Source organism: Acinonyx jubatus, chromosome C2 (assembly GCF_027475565.1).
Source record: "Acinonyx jubatus isolate Ajub_Pintada_27869175 chromosome C2, VMU_Ajub_asm_v1.0, whole genome shotgun sequence".
Lineage (NCBI taxonomy): Eukaryota > Metazoa > Chordata > Mammalia > Carnivora > Felidae > Acinonyx > Acinonyx jubatus.
Genome location: NC_069384.1, coordinates 66,374,902 through 66,397,073, shown reverse-complemented (window position 1 = coordinate 66,397,073; position 22,172 = coordinate 66,374,902). Strand labels below are relative to the sequence as shown.

General features: G+C 34.6%; 1 protein-coding gene across 8 annotated transcripts in view; it reads left to right on the top strand.

Moving 5' to 3' along the window:
* Positions 1-20,796, top strand: part of IQCB1 (IQ motif containing B1) — a 63,069-nt gene extending 42,273 nt beyond the window's left edge. For all 8 annotated transcript variants that reach the window (XM_015078232.3, XM_015078222.3, XM_015078226.3 and 5 more), the window contains 5 exons: positions 1,601-1,743; positions 3,247-3,395; positions 8,851-8,982; positions 18,595-18,751; positions 19,826-20,796. In XM_015078232.3, coding sequence (XP_014933718.3) covers positions 1,601-1,743; positions 3,247-3,395; positions 8,851-8,982; positions 18,595-18,751; positions 19,826-20,055 — 811 coding nt within the window. In that variant the 3' untranslated portion in view covers positions 20,056-20,796. The remainder of the gene's footprint in view (positions 1-1,600; positions 1,744-3,246; positions 3,396-8,850; positions 8,983-18,594; positions 18,752-19,825) is intronic.
* Positions 20,797-22,172: the final 1,376 nt, after the last annotated feature.

Below are 22,172 nucleotides of genomic sequence, written 5' to 3'. Positions count from 1 at the left end.
TTTATCATTTGTCATTTCAATCACTGAACCTCACTTTTCTACTATACTTCTGTGTTTTACTTCTACTGCACACACCATAATCTTTTCATTTTTGCCATATTCTATAGCCTGTATGCTTAAGCTTTTACCCAGACACAGTTTTCTGACAGATTAAATGTCCTAGCAATTCAGTTTTAGTGATTACTAGGTTTCTCATACTAATAGTAAATTTAAAATAATGATAATGCAATGTTAAACATGATAATCTATAAACAATTAGACAGTTTAAAAGGAGATTTTGTTTAGGGACAGTTGTTCTCTTTTATCCTCCATAAGTAGGTAAAGGGCAAAATGTCCTTACTTATATGCTGTATACAACCCACAATTTTGCAGGGAGAGTTCTATAGGAGAGGCAAGTTTACATCAGCATTGTTTGAGAACGTAAAGACCCCTTACTTCATTTCCAAATTTTGGAAAGAGGAAAAGACACTTAGAAACTGTTTAGCTAACCCTACATCCTCTCTAGAACCCCTTCTCCTTTTGGTACACATGAACTTGAGGTCTTCTCTACCTTTCTTAATAGGGTAATAAGAAAGGCATTTTGAAACAGACCTTTGACTCTTGACAAAGTGTACAACTAGAAAAAAACCCTTAAGTTGTAATTGGTAGCAGTTAGGGAATACTAAGAAAATAAGCAAAAATCACACACAAAAAATTTTATCAGAATAATTTTGTGAGTTTTCCTCTTGTTTTAAGAGATTTTTAAATTGCTTTATGCTTGTTTTTCCTTTTCCAAGAGCAACTGAATTAAAAACCATTATAACTCTCAATAACTATACCATTTTGAAGTCTGCCTGTCTACAAAGCTATAGCCAAGGTACCTCATTTCTGGAAAAAGAATCTAAGAACAAATGCTTTTGAGTGAGGCACAAGCAAATTAAGTCTATAGAAGTAAAATAAATAATGTATTCTTCTCTTCTTAATCCTTTTTTGATTTCTCTTTCTGTGGGTATCTGGAAGCATTTTGAGTATATTTATTATAGATTAATATTTGTGATCTCCTTGCACAGTGATATAGGAAGCAAACTGGACAGAAATGGCTAAGGACAAATTTTGGTGAATAAAAGCAGATAATATACAAATACTAATTAAGTATTTGTGGCCACATGAAAATTTCATAATTGGTTCTAATAATAAATGTTATTAGTCAATAATTGAGAAATAGGTAAACATGAAGAAAATAAAAATCATTCATAATCATTTCATGCAGTTAAAATTGCTATTGAAATTTTTTTTTTAATATATGTAATATGTATTTTTAACACAATTTGGAATGTTTTCTATATCCTGATTTTATTTTTACTTGACATTCGATTTGGGTCTTTTCCCAAGTTGCTGAATTTGGAAAATTTTGAATTTTTTATTTTTTTATTCATAGAATCCTGTTCAGTGAATGAGCCAGTAATTTATCCAGTTCCCTATTGTTTTCAACTTGTTACAGTTGTAACAAGGCTGCATATATATAATTACTAGTGAGGTTAAACATTTTTTCATATACTTCTTAAATGGGTGCATCATTTATGAAAAATTACGTATAAGGTACTTACTGTTTCTGTCACAGATCTAAACGAAGCAAGATCTTACTAAAACTAAAAAGGCAGAAGGAAGAAGAGGATCGCAGATTACAGTTGCACATTCAAAGACAGAGAGCCATGAGACTGTCCCGAGAATTACGGCTGAGTATGCTTGAAATAGTTCATCCAGGTGCGTGGCAATGTCAATTTTCTAAGTGTAAAAATATTTAAAGCATCTTTTAATAAGCCAGATTTCCCGCTACCCGATTTTTTTTTTCTTTTAATTTGGACTGTTTCCCTGTTTCTCCCTTTTCCAGGTAAACCTTGTTAAATCTCGAGTCAAAAAAAAAAGTTACTATTTTTTCTGATTAAGGCCTATTATTGATGATGAGCAGTCTCTCAACTAGTTTTCGTATCTTCGATAAATTAGTGAAACATAAAAATATGTGATAGCTTTAAAGATAGCTTTCAGAGACATAGAGAAAGAATCCCCTTGACCCTAAGTAAGGAGTTTGAATATTGCTACATTCTGGCACCTGAACTTTACTCATACACCAGTATAAACCTTGTGACATCTTACCATCTTTGATACACTAAACTGAGATTAATATTACAGTCTGGGAATTGGAATGGTTTTAAGATTGTTTTTGTTCTTCCCCTTCCCCTCCTACCACTCACTCCCAGTGTTCTCCACTACCCTCTTATTTCTCATTTTTTCCCTTAAATATAAATGTTTCATAGTGTTCCATCTTTACTCCTCACTCTCATGTTGCTCTTTCTGCAGTATCTTATCCGTAACTATAGCTTCAACTACCATCTGAGTGAACATTCAAATCTTGTTTGCATCTTCACCCTCCCAAGCTCTAAACCAGCACTTCCTAATAAACCTTTTTACAAAATGAAATGTTCTTTATTTGCACTGTTTAATATGATTCCCACTGGCTAGACATGACCATTGAGTACTTGAAATATGGTTAGTGCATGCAAGCACATGAATCTTTAATTTCGCTTTATTTAAAGTAGCTATTTGTGGTTAGTGTCAACTATATTGGACTGCACAGCTCTGTAGCCAGTTCTCTATTGGATAGCTTTACTTAGATATCCACAGGCATCCTAAAACTAGTCATTATCTCCCCACTTCCCCCACCAATTTCCTCTCCCTGTATTCCCCTTCTCAGATAATGGCACCAACAATCCACTCAATTTCCCATCTGTGAGACGCCCTAGAGTTCTTTCTCTTTCTCACGTACAACGAGTCTGAGAAAGAAAAAAAAAAGTCATCTGTAGATAAGAGAAATTTAGAAGTACACAGAGTAGTTAATACATACACACATTTTGCCTTTTCCCTCTCGTGGTATGGATTGAATTCCTACTATGTACTTGGGATTCTTTTTTCTAAATATTCTTACTATTGGATTATTAATATTAACCCTTTTCTCATTACTTTGCCACAAAAAAATTATATGAATCTTTTCTCTAAAAGAAGCGACATAATCTGAGAAAGCTTTTGGAGTTTTTTTTCCTACTATGTTAGAACTACTGTAAAATAATAAAATTGGGGAAATTAATGAACAATATTTAAAGAAACAAATAAAAAGACCGTAAGATTGTTGTTATTATCATTGTCCTGATTCCAGAACTTGAGAAAGCATAGTAGTTGAGTATGTTGTAATAGTGTGTGTCATCTTTCTAGGTCAGGTGGAAAAACATAATCGGGAAATAGAAGAGAAATCAGCATTGATTATCCAGAAACACTGGAGAGGGTACAGGGAAAGGAAAATTTTTCGCCAACAGAGGCCATCTCTCACGGAGTATAAAGCAGCTGTCACACTTCAGAGAGCAGTGAGTCTAATGTAGTAAAAAGATTACTGGATTAGGAAGCAAAAACATGGATTCAAACCTGACCTTGGATATACCTGCTGTAAAGTCTAGTCACGGAGCTTTTCTGAGTCTTAGTTTCTTCCTCTATAAAATAAGAACCTCTTTACCACTGGACAAACTGATTTAGACACCCAGTCCTTAGTACTTCCATTGAACCTTGAACATCATTTATCATACTGCAGTGTTATTTGTTCGTTTTTTTTTTTTTTTTTCTTTCTTGGCCTGTGACTTCCTGAAGGGTAAGGAACTCTTATTTATTGTTGTCAGCCTTCAGCATGTGCTTGGTATATGAATGGATGTTTACCGTACCTTTTTCGCTTAATTGTTATGTGAGTCAGATGACCTGATTTTTGGGAAAGTATTTTATAAAGTGCAAAGCCTGTACCAGTTCAGCACATCATATTTTATTTTTTTTAATGTACAGATAATATATTAGATATAATTGGATCACTGTAATTCTTGAATTATAGAATGGTGTTCTTAAATGATAATTTTCCTGAGATTTATCTGGAGCATAGTAATATTTTATTGCCTTGGAAAAGTATAGCAAACAGGCTATTTATTTCATTCAGTGACCAATTTTCCTAACATCTGTTATTTGCTTATACCTGTTAACTTTCAGGTCTATAGGATTTCGGGTCTATAGCAGTTATCTTTATGATACTTTATTGTTGAATTTTAGGTTAATTTCAGTTTTTTACAGTGATAAATTTTGAATAGTCTCTTTGTTAATTCTCCATGATTAACTTCTTACAAAGATAATTAAAAACCACTCTTTAAAAAATAGGAAAGAGTAAGTACTAAAAAAAATAGGAAAAAGTAAGTAAGGAAAGAGAAGTAGGTAGATTTCTGTTGCCCCCTTCTTCCTCAGACTTTTTGAGTGATGTCAGGCTCTGTCGGCAACAAACAATCCTATACCATCACCAAACAACACTCACACCTGCTTTTTACCCTCTGCTACATAAGGCCATCTAAGAACCTATGGATATCCATGTTGGAGATACTTCTTTTAGGGGAGGAACCCTTGGGTGCTTTCTAGTACTTTTTATCTCATGGCTTCCTCCTTTTTAAATTCTTTTCTGTCAGAGAATCAACTAGGACCTTATGAAATTGAATTACTACTTTGACAATTTAGATAAGCCCAATATTTTATAAAAGGATCCTGTACTCTAAAATGAGATACCCCAGTTTGTCCACCGTTCCTTAAAGAAAGAAGCACAGAGGTCGTTATAGAGGAGGATATCTGACAGCTATGAAGGCAAAGTCATTTTGGCTTTCACAATTTTTTTTTTGGCATAAAAGGAAAAAGATTAGTCATATCTGCCTCATGTCTCCCTCACCCAAAGGAAGGAATGCAGGTCTCCATTGGAAGACAAAAAGGGATGGGTCAAGGTCATGTTTTGTTCTTTGCAGCTCACTACTAGAAATAATGGTGAAGTCAAAGCAAAGCTAGCCAAAAATAGAAAAGGTAGGAAGAGAATTCCTTTCAAAGAGGGAAAAGAGAAACAAATCATTATGAAGTACAGAGAGGGAAATGAAAGTAGTAGAGAAAATTAGGATAAGGCAATCAGTGGTCAGTAAACAACACATTTCACTACATTTCAAAGCATCCTTTTTTAAGACATACTAAAGACCTGTGTATAGACTATGTCCAATAAAGTACCCACTAACTACATGTGAGTACTGAGCACTTGACATGCAGCTAGTCAAAATTGGCATGTGCCATAAGTGTAAAATACCACATTTTGAAGACTTAGTATGAGAGTGTAAAATACTTCATTAATAATTTTTATATTGAATATATGTTGAAGTGCCAATATCTTTTACATATATTGAGTTATATATAGTATGTTTATATAGCTCAGTATTTGCAAAATATTAATTTTGACTGTTCCTTTTACTTTTTTATATGGCTACTAGAAAGTTTAAAATTACATATGTGACTTCCATTATATTTTTATTAGCACTACTATTGATCTTAGTAAGAAAAAAAAGGAATAATTAATTAGTTTCACTGAAAGTAGTAGGAATATCATTTCCTTGAACTTGTCCTTTGGGAGGAGCTGCTTTTTAGTGTTTTTGGCAGGAAAAGGCCAGAACTATGTTTTGCCTTTCTCCCTTCCTTATTTTTTTGCAAAAGGAGAGGCGTTGTTTCTCATGTAATTAGAAATTGAAAAAACCCTATGTAAACTTGCTAATTTCAAATTACACATTTTTAACCCAGATTATAAGTGGGAGTTCTTTGTAGTGGTATAGTGTTGAAATTAAGTTTGAAGAGTTAGCTGCATTTTCCCTTTTAACAGCTCCATGATTTTCTTCTCTTGCTTTCTCATCTCTTAAGAAAGTTAGAAGGAAGGTGATGGTTGATGGTGTCTGGTCTCTAGAGCCAGAATGATAGTAGTGCTTGCTACTTAATTATAGCAGAAAAGTACTTTGCACTATTATACAAATCCATCACAGACTGACCACAAAAACACTTAGAGAAACCCTTAGCAGTTGAGAAAATAAATAAAAACTGGAAGATAAATAACAATTTCAGAGAGTCCTCAAGTGGCAAAGAATGAAGAAATAACAGGTTAAGGCGGGCTTTTTTGATCTAGGGACAGAAATTCCTCTGTTCTGGTACCTTTACTCTGATGTTCCCAGCTAATAGCAGGAGGTAGAAGAGAGAGAGAAGGAGAAGCAAGGAAGAAGAATCAAGTAAAGGGAACAATACAAGGGAGAGGGTCTCTTAACAGGAGGATGCAAGCACAGTTGAAGGCTCCAGTAACATACTAAAAAACAGGGATATTAGGGAAATTTTATATAGTGAGTGAGAATACTTCCAGCTCTGTTCACCACGCCCTCAGGTCCCTGTGTGCCATCAGCCAGGCTTATCTCTTGCAAACAGTAGATTGAGAATATTTTCTTTGGGAAATCTGAGAAGAGTTACAAGTATGCTCACGATGGGGTACTCCACAAAGAAACAGCCCAGTTCAGTAGTTTTATATTAAAATACACAGTAGATAAGGCCTACCCACCAGCCCAGAATTTCTAACAACTTCTTAGTTTTCACTCTTAAATATCAGCTCAAAGTGTCACTGAATATCTGAGGAAAGCTGAAGCCAAAACAAACAATAAAACTACTTGGTGGAAATAGAGATATTGCAGGGATAAGAAGACTTTTTAAAAATCTGGTAATTCCTCAGAGCTAAGAGAAGATAATGCATGAAACAAAACCAGGATGCTATATAAAGGGGAACAAATAGAAGAAAAATTGGCAGAAATAAAAATGAAAGACATAATAAAAAGACTAGGGGGAAAAAATTAGGAAATCCAGAGAGCAGGGCAAAAAGAAAAGAAAACCAGTCCAGGAAGTCAAATATTCAAACATTTGAAACAAAGAACAGAAAAAAACCTGAGGAGAGGAAATCAAATAACTCAATATTTCCCAGAACTCAGTGTCATTAGTTTTAGATTAAAAGGGCTAACTAAATGTCTAAAACAAGGACAGAAATACACCCACATTTATTTTACATTACTGTGAACTACACTGGGGACACACATACTTCTCAGTAGCAACATTGGAAGCTAAAATATATTGGAGTAAGGCTGTTACATTTTGGAGGGAAAAGGATTTCCTACTAGAATTCTATATCATCTGCACCATCAGTTAAAGATAAGGGTAAACTAAAGAATTTTCACGTATCACAAAGTCTCTAAAACAAGAAAAAAGACAATGTGGAATATAGTAACGTGCAAAGGAAAGATGAAAAGGAGTCGCTAAGATGATGGTGAATGGAGATCTCAGGATGACATGCATCAGGCATAGAGAACAGTCAATCCAGTTTTGAGCAGGTCAGAAAGCTCCAGAAAATGTATATCCCAGAAAACAAATTTGATAGAATGCCTGATATGTTTTAATGTATTAAGTAAGCATTAGGACAGAGTTTAGATGCATGATCAGGGGTAAGTACATAGAAAAGTAATCATTGGAAAACAACGCACTTATTTATTCTACAGAAAATAAAAAATGTGCAAGAAAGGAAAAGTAATCATATACTATATGGTTCAAAATTGAATGACCTTTTTGTAGTTATAATTATGTAAGCACTGCACATTGATTTAACTAAATCAATTACAATAATATTGGATGTTTGGGGATGTGGAAAATATGTGGGAGGGCAAGCAATGAAAGAGCGCTAAGCTAAATCATCTGCTATAGAAGAAGGTGGATAGATAATACCCATACTTGAAAAATTGCAGAAAAGTAGATAAAGATAAACATCAAAAGAAGAAGCTGGAAGAGTTAAAGTTGTCTTTGAGGGCGGGGGCAGAGAGCTGTAGTTGTTTTTTTTTTATAATAATTCTTATAAAACTGCCACATTAAACAGTAGAATTACATCAGTGATTTTTTTTTCTGGAAAGCACTGAATAGTAAAATATTTTATACTTTGTGAGCCATGCAGTCTTGCAACTGTTCAGCTCTATAGTTACAGTACAGAGGAAGCTGAAAACAATACATAAGCAAGCATGAAACATCAATAATATGTTATTTGTAGACAATGAATTTTGAATTTCATATAATTTTCACAAGTCAGTATATTCTTTTTAAACATATAAAAGTACAAACCATTTTTAACTTTTAAGCCATACAAAAAGACACAGCAGGCTGGCTTTGGTCTGTGGGCCATAATTTGCCAACCTTTTCCTTAAGGCAATGTGAATATGTAACTTTGATGAAATAAATAATACAAGGAGGGGAGAAGAGTGAAAAAAATTGGCCAGAATAATTTCAAATTTGTTTCCAAATCTTGCCTGTTTTAAGACTTCTTGTTTTACCAGGAATTCTTTCTGAAGGACATGAGAAAGAAAATTAAGAAAGTACTTTTGTCAGTAGTCCCATACTTTATAATTGTATAGTATTTCCTCATTTACCAAGCTTTTTCGTACATACTATCCCTTTGATCCTCACATTCTTGTAGTCTAAGTAGAATTGGGGTGTCTTTTCTATAGACCTAGATCCCTTTCTGTAGAGATCAAGTGACTTGCCCAAAATCATACACAGTTTATAAGGGACAAGTATTGAGACAAGAGCTTACTTCCAGTTTTTTCCTCCTGATTGCTTACTATACTATGTCTCAAATCATACAGTTTATAAGGGACTAGAATTGAGATGAGAACTCATTTCCTATTTTTTCCTCTTTGTTGCTTTGTATACAAATAATACATGAATATATCCTTGTAAAAGATTAAAACACTCCAAGAAAATATCATTAAAAAATCATTGTCCTCCCTCACTCCCATCACAATCCCATCCCTCTCCTCATACACACTCAGAGTTAATAACTTGTAATATGTTTGCTGCTGTATGTTGTAAAAGAAAATAGTTCTATTAGTTTAGGAATGAAAAATTACAACTCTTTTTTTGCCCCAGACTCTTAAATTCCTAGCAAAGTGTCGTAAGAAAAAGAAACTGTTTGCTCCTTGGCAAGGACTTCAAGACCTCACTGATGCACGCAGAGTTAAACTGAAGCAACAAGTGGATGACTATCTCCAAAGACATCCGGTATGCAGGCTTCTGTGCATTGATAATCAGTGTTACTTTTTGCCAGTGCATGATATTCACCAACAAAGTAGTGTATTATATGTGTTTGTGCATTTTTTATTGGTAAAAGGTAATACAGTGGCTTTACCATAGAGTTAAGGAGTCTTATAATTACATGTGCCATCGTATAGTCAATAACAAAGGAGACTACTTCAATTCAGTCATCTTGCATAGTGTATCAGCAAAACATGGTCATTGCTTTTTTTTTGCAATAGTGCATAAAACTATGTTGAAGCTTCCACAAAGAGTATATATAGCTTCCAGTCAGTAAATATTCGTTGTTAACATATATACCCAAACACATAACACATACATGTGGAAACTGACATCTGCTATTAATGAAACTCCAGGAGCCAATATTATAAAACAGTTGGCTGTTTGCCTCTTATGATTTTATTACTGTAATACTGCTAACACCTTTCTCCCAATAGAAATGTCCGTATCTTTTACTTTCTGTAACCACAGTACTACATATCAGGTGTTATTTGCTTCTCCCTTCTGAGTTCTTGACCTTATACTCCTATATGTTTTTGAAGATCATTTTCCTTTCTGCTTTTAGAGTGATTCACCACCCTGTCATTAATTTTAATGACCTGTACTTCTGCCAATCACGCTCACTTTCTCTTTTCTTGATGTTTCTCCCATACTTCCACACTTCACTAATTTTATGAGGAAAGTTGGGAGATTATACATTTCAGCCAATCAGAATGCTTATTGCCCTCACTCAAACTAATAACCACTCATGAAGGTACCACTTACATACTTTTCACATCCGTTTTCTTGTGCTTCCATCGTTTGTCTCTGGGTTCTGTTTCTCCCTCCTCTCTACCCCCTCCTCCCCACATACACACACGTTCTCCCTCTTTCTAAAATCTGAAGGTTCTGGGTGACTAATGTTAGAGGTTAAGAATAATGTTAGGTAGTCCTATCATTCACCCTTTCATTCTTCCAGAGCTCCCAAAACTAAAGAGCCTTATGCAAGAGAAAACAAAAAGAAACAAAATCTAAAAAAATAGAAAGACCATTATAAATAGGAATTAGGACTAACATGTTATAGCTGAGCATGTATCTGATAGATTACCACTGGAACAGAACATTGGTAAAAGCAGAATTCGACAGCAAGGCTCAGTTGAGGAGGCATAAGTAAGGACTCCTACTTTTCCTGCCTACTAATCTGAATTTAAGAATTCACAAACTAATGTAGGCCTGTGAAAAAAAAAGATGACAAGCCTGCCCTTGTATTTCTGGCCCTCTGTGGTTACCACATAGAGGTAGACAATAGAAAAAAGTTCTGACTTCTGCTTCTATCCAAGATTTAGGAACAGGGACAAAATTTACTTACTGCCCGAAACAACTGGGGGGGGGCGAGATAAAATACGTGAAACAATGGTTTTCAAGTCAGTGGGCATCAGACAGTGAAGGTTAGTAATTCCTGAGAGGGAAGATGGGGTAAAAGGGACTGGATTTACTTCCTGCCTGAAACAACTGGGTGGGGGGGGGGGCAGGTAGAGATGAAATACATGATGAAATACATGAAACAATAGTTTCCAAGACCATGGACATCAAACAATAAAAATTAGTAATTCCTGAGAGGGACCAGAGTGAGCCGTATGATGACCCTAGCTTATTACCCTGAGAGAGTTTCTAGGTCACAGCATAAGGAGGAGGAACAAAGGAGGAGCTCTTTGGAATCCCATGCTGAGGAGATGAAACTGAGAGTCTGAGGAGAACAAGGTAGCTAGATTTCATAGGACAGTACCGGAGTAAAAGGAGATACAAAGAGAACCCCAGATATCTGGAGAATGTTCCCTTGAGTATATTTCAGAATTCTGATTAGTACATGTATATAAGGAAACTACCCAAGGCCAAGGAAACAGTCATCTTAAAAGATAAAAGAGAACAGTGCCTGGTACTCAACACAGGTCCATATTGCATGTTCCCATCAAACAGACTAGAAAAACTTAATCCACAGGGCATTGGTAAGAATACTCAGGAAGGTCTTGTCTTAGTAGTAGAAAGTAAATAGTATATACTGATGAATTCTGCCAAACAAATCATAAAAGCAAGAGCCAAAAATACCAAAAAAATTTTATGTAATTTAACCACATCTCAGAAAAAGCCTCAAGATTTTTAGAAATACCAAAATAACTAGCACTCAACAAGGTAAAAGTTACAATGTCTTGCATTCAAAGATTAATAAGCATATATAGAGGCAGGAAAACATGACCCATAATGAGGAGGACACTTAAACCACTCTAGAGATTACACAGATGTTAGAATTAGCAGAGAAGGACATTAAGAGTTATTATTATAACTATATTCCATATGTTCAGATTTTAAGTGGAGATGTGGAAGATATAAAATATACCCAAATCAAACTTCTAGAGGTAAAAATTTCAATGTGTGATATGAAAAATGCACTAGATCATTAATAGCAGATGAGACATGGATGAATAAGATTAATATAGTTGAAGGCATAGTAGTATATACTATGCAAAATGAGTCAAAAAAGAAAAAATTTTTTAATTGAAAAGAACATTAGTGAGCTGTGAGTCTTCATGTGGCCTATTAAATGAATAATTGGGAGTTTCTGAAGAAGATAGGAAAGAAAGATAGAAAACATAATGGCCAAAAACTTTCCAAATTATAAATTTACCCCCAAGTCCAATGAAGGCACAGGCACATGGGGAAAAAAAAAAACCAAAACCTATGCCAAGGCATATTATAATGGGATTCCTCGAATCAGTAATAAAGTAAAAATCTTAAAAACAGAAAACAAAAACATATAAAAACAGATGACCTATTTCTCAGCAGGAACAATGCAAGTAAGAAGATAACTTTAATTGAAAAAAAAAAGCTGTCAATGTAGAATTCTTTACTATGAAAAATTATTTTAAAAACAAAGACAAAATAACTTTTTCAGACATACAAGTGATAAAGCACTTTGTCACCAGCATACTCACACTACCAGAAATGTTACAGCCTTCGAGTTGTAAAGGATTTACGATTTCTCTTAAAAATGGTACCACAAGAAGTCCAACTCTACATAAAGAAATTAAGAAGCACTGGAAATGGTAACTACATGGGTAAATATATGACTTTTAACTCATCATTTAAATCTTTATAAAATATAATTGATTTAAAAAAATTTTTAATGTTTATTTATTTTTGAGAGACAGAGCATGAGTGAGGGAGGGGCAGAGAGAGAGGGAGACACAGAATCTGAAACAGGGCTCTGAGCTGTCAGTACAGAACCTGATGCGGGGTTCGAACCCACAAACTGTGAGAAGTGGGATGCTCAACCGACTGAGCCACCCAGGCACCCCATAATTGATTTTTTTTAAAACCAAAATGTCATCAAATGTTCTGTAATACATACTACAGATTAAATATTTCCAGTTTTGTAGACCATATAGCCTTTATCATCATTATGCATCTCTGCAGCTGTAGATTAAAGCAGTCTTAGATAATATATAAACAAATACTTGTGTTTCAGTTGAACTTCATTTTCAAAAATAGGCAGTTGATTATTTGAAACAAAAGTAATAGCAATGTTTAATGATGTTTGTAACATATGTAAAAATATAATGCTTCGCAAAAATAGTATAAAAACCAGGAGAGAAATAGATGTATACTATTGAAAAGGTTTTATACTATATGTGAAGTGAGTGGATTGATAATTAAAGATGTATACTCTGAATCCTAAAGCTACCAATAAAGTTAAAGAACAAAAGAGTTATAGCTAATAAGCCTATAAAGGAGATGAAACAATTATAGTCGATTAATCAAAAAGAAAGCAGAAAAAGAGGAAAAATAAAAGAAAGTAATGGGAAAATGAAAAATAATAAAATGATAGACTCAAACATAACGGTATCAATAATTATAATAAATTTAAATGGTATGAATACCCCCAATTAATAAGCAGAGATTGTCAGATTAAATGAACAAGTATGACTTGATTATATGTTAACTACAAGAAACACACTTTAAGTATGAAAAAATAAAAAGAACAAAATGTGCAAACACTAGTGAAAGAAATCTAGAATGACTATATAAATATCAAAGTAGATGTCAGAGCACTATTACTAGATTATTACCAGAAGTAAAGAAGGCAATTTCATAATAATAAAAGGGTCAATTAATCAAAAGGACATAAGAATCTAAATGTTTATGCACCTAATAACAGAACTTGAAACTATATGGACACAACATAGATGAACTTTGAGGCATTATGCTAAGTGAAATAAGCCAAACAGAAAAGAACAAATGTTGTATGATTCTACTTAAATGAAGTACCTAGAATAGAGGTGGGAAATAGAATGAATGGTGGTATCCAGGAGTGGGGGGTGGGAGAATGGGGAGGTAGTGTTTAAATGGTACGGAATTTCAGTTTGGAAAGATGAAGAAGTTCTAGAGATGGACCCTGGTGATGGTTGTACAACAATGTGAATGTATTTAATGTCACTAAACTATACACTTAAAAAGTGGTTAACATGATAAATTATATATATATTTAGCCACAATAAAATACATGAATCAAAAACTGATAGAACTATGATGAAAAGTAGAGAAAGCCACAATATAGAGATTTCAATACCCATTTCTAAACAACTTACAGGATAAATAGGCAGAAAAGCAGCAAGAATATAGTAGACTTGAATGACACTATCAGACAACTTGATCTGGTTGACATTTTTAGAACCCTCCATGGAATGACAGCAGAATACACATTTTTCTCCTGTACACACAGAATATTTACCAAGATAGACCATGTTCAGTGGCATAAAACAAGTCAGTAAATTGAAAAAGACTGAAGTCATACAAAGTATGTTCTCTGACCACAATGAAATTGTTTGAAATTTAAGAACAGAAAGATCTCTAGATATATCATCCCCAAATATTTGGAAACTAAACAACACATGTCTGAATAACCAAAGGATCAAAGAAGAAGTAAAAAGGGAAATTAAAAAATATTTCAAACTGAATGGAAGCATATTTCAGAACTTGCTGATGAATGGATAAGGAAAATGTGTGTGTAGATAGATAGATAGATAGATAGATAGATAGATAGGTAGATACAGATATAGATATAGATATACACACAATGGAATAGTACTCAATGATGAAAAAGAATGAAATCTTGCTATTTGCAACAATGTGGATAAAACTAGAGGGCATTATGCTATGTGAAATAAGTCAGAGAAAGACAGAGATAATATGATTTCACTTATACATGGAATTTGAGAAACTCAACAGATGATCATAGGAGAAGGGAAGGAAAAATAAGATAAAAAACAGGGAAGCAAACCATAAGAGACTCTTAAATACAGAGAACAAACAGGGCTGCTGGAGGGCAGGTGGGTGGAGGGATGAGTTAAATGGGTGATGAGCATTAAGGAAGGCACTTTTTGGGATGAGCACTGGGTATTATATGTAAGAGATGAATCACTGGGTTCTACTTCTGACTAGGACTACTCTGTATGTTAACTAGCTTGAATTTAAATTGAAACTAACTAACTAACTAACTAACTAACTAACTAAATAAATAAATAAAAATTGAACTTGCGGATTCTAAACCAGTATTTGGAGGGAAATTTATATTGCTGACCATCTATATTAAAAGAAGGTTCAAATCAAAGACCTCAGCTTACATATTAAGTAACTAGTAAAAGGACAAGTTAAACCCAAAGTAAATAGAAGAAAGGAAATAATAAACATTTGAGAGAAATCAATAAAATAGAAAACAAAGACAATAGAAAAAATTTAAGAAAACAAAAAGCCAGTTATTTGAGAGGATCAATAAAATTGATAAACTTGTAGGCAGACTAATCAGGAAAAAGAGGAGATACAGATTACCACTGTCAGGGATAAGAAAGGTGACTTCATTGTAGATACTACAGATATTAAAGGATAATGGAATATTATGAACAACTTCATATGTCAATAAATTTGATTAATCTCATGAAATAAATTCCTTTAAAGATAAGAATTACAAAGCTTACCCAAGAAGAAAGAGATAAAATGAATAGCCCCTGTATCTATATATATAGGTAACAAATTGTAGTTAAAAACTTTCCTCAGGAAAAACTTGAGGGAAAGATTGGTTTTACTGGTGAATTTAAGGAGGAAATAGTGCAAATTCTATATAAAGTCTTCTACCAAACTGAAGGGGAGGCAATACTTCTCAGCTCATTTTATAAGACCAGCATTACTCTGACACCATAACCAGAGACATTACAAGCAAAGAACTTCAGAACAATATTTTTCATGCATACATGAAAAAATTCTAAGCAAAATTATAAGAAGTTGAATTCAACAATCTATTGAAAGGTTAATACATCCTGGGATTATCTCAGGGATTCGGGGTTAATTTAACCTTTGAAAATCAATTAAAGTAATTCACCATATTAACAGACCAGGAAAAACAATTGTCATCATATAAATACATGCAAAAAAAAATTTCAGCAAAGTAGGAATAGAAAGAAACTTCCTCTATCTGATGAAGAATATCTACAGCTGACAATGATGAAAGACCGGATGCTTCTTTCCTGAAATCAGGAACAAGACAGAATGTCATTCAGTACAATCAAAATCCCAGCAGGCTTTTTTTGTAGAAATTGACAAGCTGATTCTAAAATTCATATGGAAATGCAAAGGACCTAGAAAGGCTAAAATAACTACAAAAAAGAACAAAGTTGGAGGTTTAACACTACCTGATTTCATGAACTATAGAGCTGTAGTAGCCAAAACTGTGGTACTGATATAAAGATTTAAAAAAAAATAAATCAGTGGAACCAAAATCAAATCCAAAAATAAACCCACATATATGGCCGCCTGATTACTGACAGAGGTGCACAGTTAATGTGTGGAGAAACTGGAACAATTGGATATCCATATGTAAAAAACATGAACTTGGATCCATATACTGTATCATATATAAAACTTAAAATGGATCATAGACTTAAATGCAAAATCTAAAATTACATAAAACTTCTAGAAGAAAACATTAGAGAAAAGCCATACTTTTGGTTGGGCAGTAATTTCTTAAATACAACAACAATAGCATAATCTACAAAAGAAAAATTGATAAATTGGTTTTCATCAAAATTTTGAACTTCTGTTCTTCGAAAGACACAATAATAGAATTTTTTTTAAAAAAGCAAATATTGGGAAAATATCTTTGCCAAGTATGTATCTGGTAAAGGACTTGTATCCAGAGTGTAAACTCAACAATAAGAAAACAAAGCAAAGCAAAGCAATTTTTTTAAATAGGCAAAAGATTTTAACAGACACTTCACCCAAAGAAATTGTGGCAAATACATGAAATATTGACATAAGTCAATAAAGGAAATACAAATTTAAACCATAATAAGATCTTTACACAATTGTTAAAATGTCTAGAACTTTAAAAGTTGACTATGTCAAAGTTTGGCAAGCATGTGAAGGAACTGTAGCTCTCTCATACACTGCTGATGGGAATGCAAAATAGTGCAACCCCTTTGGAAACAGTTTGGCAGTTTCTTAAAAAGTTAAACGTATATCCATCATATGATTCAGTGATCCTACTCTTAAGTATTTATCCAAGTGGAAAGGAAATATATATCCATACAAGCATTTCTAAATGAATGCTCATAGCCCAAAACTAGAAATAACCCAAGCATCCATCAACAGATAGATAAACAAGTTGCTCTATATCCATACAATGGAATACCAGTCCACAGTATAAAGGAATGAATTATAGATACAGCAACATAGATGAATCTCAAAATAATTATGCTATGTGAAAGAAGCCAGACAATATACATTGAATTACCCCATTTATATAAATTTTAAAAATGTAATCTCTAGAGTAACAAAATTAAGTCAGTGGTTACTTGGGGATGGGAGAGTAGGGAATGAAGGATTACAAAAAGGCAATGACACTTCTGGTGGTGATGGATGTTCATTATCCTGACTGTGGTAATGTTTTTCACAGATGTATACATAGATCAAAGCTTACCAAATTTGGGGCACTTGGGTGGCTCAGCCTGTTGAGCATCCAACTCTTGGTTTCAGCTCGGGTCATAGTCTCATGGTGTTGTGGGTTTGAGCCCCGCATTGGCTCTGCGCTCGTAGCACAGATCCTGCTTGGGATTCTGTCTCTCCTTCTCTCTTCCCCTCTCCTACTTGTGCTGTCTCTGTCTCTCAAAATAAATAAATAAACTTAAAAAATTTTTTAAAAACCTTACCAAATTGTACACTTTTGATAATTGTAGTTAATTGTATGTCACTTTTACCTCAATAAAGCTGTATGTTTAAAAAAAAATTAACCTAAATGCAAAAGAAAAGCAAACCTTTTCTTTTAAAAGGGAGAGTAATCCCTTTATAAAAATAACATACCCAAGCAACACATACACAGCAAGTAATTCTGAATCAGTAGGTTTGGTGTGTCCTCATGGTTCTATTTTTTAATTTATTTCTTTTAATTGTAAAATATATAAAACATAAAAATACCAAACGTAAAATTACCATTTTAATAATTTTTAAGTGTACAGCTCAGTGGAATTAAATACATTTACATTGTTGTGCAACTATCACCACCATTCACCTTCAAAATGTTTTTCATTTTGCAAAACTGAAATTATACCCATTAAACACAAATTCCGTATTCTCTCAGCTCTGTTCATAGCATCCTTTGATGCACAGAAATTTTTAATTTTGATGGAGGTTCAACTTGTCTGTCTTTTGTTGTGTCTGTGTCTTCAGTGTCATATTCAAGAAATGGCCAAACCTAATGTCACGATTTTTCCCCTTTTATTCTGAGAGTTTTATAATTTTCTCTCTTATATTTAGGTCTTTGATCTCTCTCTCTCTCTCTTTTAATGCATTTTGTATGATGTTGATGCATGGTCTCATTTAAAAAACAAGTATTACTTCAGCCATACTCTCGTGCTCCTGTTTAAGATTCTGTGGCTGAAAAGTAAAGTGTTAGCTGGAGTGGGACTGTATCCCAGATCCAGGAACTGGAATATTTGAGCAAGCTGTGGTGTCAGAAGCTTTATCGGCTTCAGAGTTAAGATTTTCTTATTCTTGTCCAAACTAATTAAGTTCTCTTTAAAGTAACTGTGTAGCCAAAGGAATATGGTCCTTTAGCTGATTTTTTTCCCTTGTTTTATGAAACCAGAAGCAGTTATAACATTATGGTTTAGATAAGTTTGGGAGTGGGAGTGAGATAAAAAGCCTGTCAGGTGGGATCTGGAACAGGGGTTGGGCTTGTTATTCCTCTTCCAGGCCAGTATCTTTACCGAACCATTTGTAGTTTTCACTAAGGGCTCTTAATCTTTCCTCTTCTCCCAAAATTCTACAGTATGTGAGGAAGTGAGGTATGGGAATATACCAGAAAGAAACTATCCTCTGAATTTTCATAAAGCTGCTTTTAAAAACCTACTTAATGCTTGAACAAGAGTACAAGGTCGAAATCAATCATGAGATTCATTTGATAGGCTGAGATAGCTAAGCATTCCGGAACCTCTGCTAAGTGGTTGGGTGAAACATATGTCTCCTGTAATAATTTTTTCTCTTCTTTTTTCCCAGAACTCTCAGATGTCAGATGTGACTAGCAGAGAGCTCCATTCCCAAGCTCAAGAACAACTGCAACACTACCTTATGGGCAGGGTCCTAGAAGAGAGAGCCCAGCAGCACAGGGAGGCTCTGATGGCTCAGATCAACACCAACATTGAACAATTAATGAGTATGTGCTTGTTTATTTTGGTATCCTAAAATGAACAACCTATGCAAGATTTTGTGACATTGAAAATCTTCAGAAGGAAAATACCATTTAATGTTTATTAGCCTATTTCTTGTCCTCAGAAATTTCTAGATCCAGAACATGCCAGCACATGATCTTTTCAAATAATGCAGATCTCATAACCTCCTTTTTGGCTATTTCTCTAAGCCTTGCTATCATTCATAGATATCAACTTAGACAAAAGTTATTAATTATAAAGATGCTAAGCCCTACTAGCCAAATTTCATTATGTAGTCTCAAAAGCTTTTGATAATATTTTAGAAGTAGATGACAGTAGTTACAGTGCCATTTTATAATTTTTTTTAACGTTTATTTTTGAGAGAGAGACAGAGTGTGAGCAGGGGAGGGGCAGAGAGAGAGGGAGACACAGAATCCAAAGCAGGCTCCAGGCTCTGAGCTGTCATCACAGAGCCTGATGCGGGGCTCGAACTCATGAACTGCTAGATCCTGACCTGAGCCAAAGTCGGACACTTAACCGACTGAGACACCCAGGAGCCCCCATTTTACAATTTTTAATGAAGTGTTTTCACAAAAGTTAATTCATTTGCTTTTTACAACCATAGATACATTTAGGGAGAGATCTCATCCTACATTTCAGTCCACCTATGAAACACTTTTAGTGTGTACGGAGCAGAAAGGACCAGGGTCTTCTGTTTAGTGCCATTACTTGTGAATTTTTTATTTTTCAATAGATGGGTGGCTGGAACTGAGCCTCTCATATATAGGATGGGGTTCTGCTATATTTTAAAAATTCATGTTCTTTAAACCATCTAAAAAAACCTACATCTTTTTAAATTCTTTTCTTTTACACAGTATGGGGGGTGGGTAGTTAATGCCAGCCACAGCTTCAACTTATGAATAGTCATACGCCATCTATAGCTAGCAATGATAATAGATTCAGAATTGGAACCCTATCCCTTGCCTACTATAGCAGAGTTCCAACTCTATACTTTCCAAATTCCTACTTGTTTGATACATAACTCTTCTACTCACCTGTTTATTTTCTGTTTACTACAGAGGCACCAAGTCTGAAGGAAGCAGAAGGGAAGGAACCTGAGCTCTTCCTAAGTAGATCCAGGCCTGTGGCAGCCAAGGCCAAGCAGGCCCATCTTACCGCTCTGAAGCATTTACAGGCACCCTGGTGGAAGAATCTTGGGGAAGAAGAAGGAGATGAGATTGATGTCCCAAAGGATGAGCTCAGTGTAGAATTAGGAACTTTATTCATTGGTGGAACCAAACCCCCTTAGGGAGCTACTCAAAGAAATGACACTTATTTCAGGAGATTGTATTGGTTCTGCCTCTGGCATACTAGTAGACTAGAGCTATCCTAACTCATTTCCCGAAATTCCTCTCCAGATAAGATTTTCAGGCAGTAAGCAAGGAGTTACCTTCTACCTCTATCTCAATTCTCTTTTTTTTTTCCACATTACCCACGCCACACACAAATTAGGATGGCTTTTATTGTGGAACTAACCTCACCATGGCATTCTATTGCTTAGATGAAATGTGGTAGTTCTTTTGTTTTTGCTGTTTTCCTACTAAACATGTTTTCTAAATAAATATTTTCAACAATTCTCAAAAACTTGTCAGGATTACTTCAACTTTTCACATTTATTGTTTAGAATGCATGTGTTTCTACGAATATAAAAAGTATGTTCTTGGCCTAATTTATTAAGATCAGGAAAAGAAATGGTCATTTGAAGGGCACCGCACTATTTTCTACCAAACAGTGCTTGAACTCATTTTCTATCTTGTTATTTCTAAAAGAACTACATTTAAAAAAAAAATCCTAAGAAGGGTGCCTGGGTAGCTCAGTCGGTTGAGCATCTGACTTCGGCTCAGATCATGATCTTATGGCTTGTGAGTTTGAGCCCCATGTCAGGCTCTGTGCTGACAACTCAGAGCCTGGAGCCTGCTTCAGATTCTGTGTCTCCCTCTCTCTCTGCCCCTCTGCCACTCACGCTCTGTCAGTCTCAAAAAGAAGTAAACATTAAAAAAAAATTTTTTTAATCCTAGGATTCAGCACAAAAAAAATTCCTTCAGATAAATGCATTTGTTCTGTTAAACTGTGAGAATTCTATAACTTACTGTTTCCCTTTGTCTTATCTCCTATAAATCTCAGCTAAATATAATACTTACTTTGTGTTATGATCCTAGGTACCTATAGAGTTATTTGGTTGCAACCTAATACTTTCTAATTTTCCTATTTATCTTTGATTATGTTTTAGTACCAGAAGCTACTTCTGTTTGTGTTTGTAACAATATAGAATTTAAATTAAAACATTTAACAAATCATGGACTCAATATCATGAGGAACCTGTATGATGCTTTTTGTATAAATGAGTGAAAATACCATTATTCTGGATAGGAAGACCAAATAGTATAATGTCCATTCCTCCAACATTAAGTTTAGTAAAATTCTAGTCACTATCCTAATGTAATTTTTATTCATAATTGGGAAAGAAATGTACATAATTCATCTGTAATAATCAGTTGAAAGTTCTGATTTCACTTAGAATGTAGAAAGCTAGGTGAAAATGTTGCTCCCCTGTTAAAAATGCCAGATAATCTACAAAAATAATTTTTCTTGAGCCTATCTGATAGTTGAGGCCTCAAGACAACCAAGTAAATAGAGATGTGACTCAATATCTGTGAAATGAGCTATTTCATCTTTAGCAGAGCACAGGAGACAAAGGTAGCTGGATAAGAAGAAATCAACTAAAATTTTTACAAATTCTTAAAGACCAAGTATGGGGTAGCATGTCAGTTTAGAATATCTAGGAGCCTCAGTCGGGAGTATTTAGAACTTCCATCTAAAAACAGGCAAGGTTGGGAGCAGGACAGCAGGCCTGAAGAGATGCCTTTTGTGATGCATGCAAACATGTGATAGGCTGCTGCTGAGTGCCATGCCCAAATCCCTGCCTGCTTTCCCAAACCCTTTTCTTAAAAGCTTTAGGCTGCTACAGCAGGGGTAGCAAGGCTCAGAGAAAATCCTACTACATGTAAGAAAGAAATAGAAATAAAAACTGTCTCTGGAGGCAGGATAGGAAACACTAGCTCCAGATACTGGTACAGATACAGTATTGCTGAGGGAGGGACAGAAACAAAATCCCTCTCTTGAGAGAGGAAATCATCTTAGCCCCAGAAATCCTACACAATACAAGGCAGATGTCTCCTAATGCTGGGGGGGGGGGGGGGGGGTTAGAAAACTGCCTGCTAAAGCTAATGACTGCCGAGGAATAGAAGGATAGGAACCCTGAGAAAGTCCTACCTCCAATCACAGGAGAAGAGACCTGGCCTAAGACTTAGGCCAGATCAGGGCAACACAATACCCATGTCCCAGCAACTAGCCTAGCACCAAGTA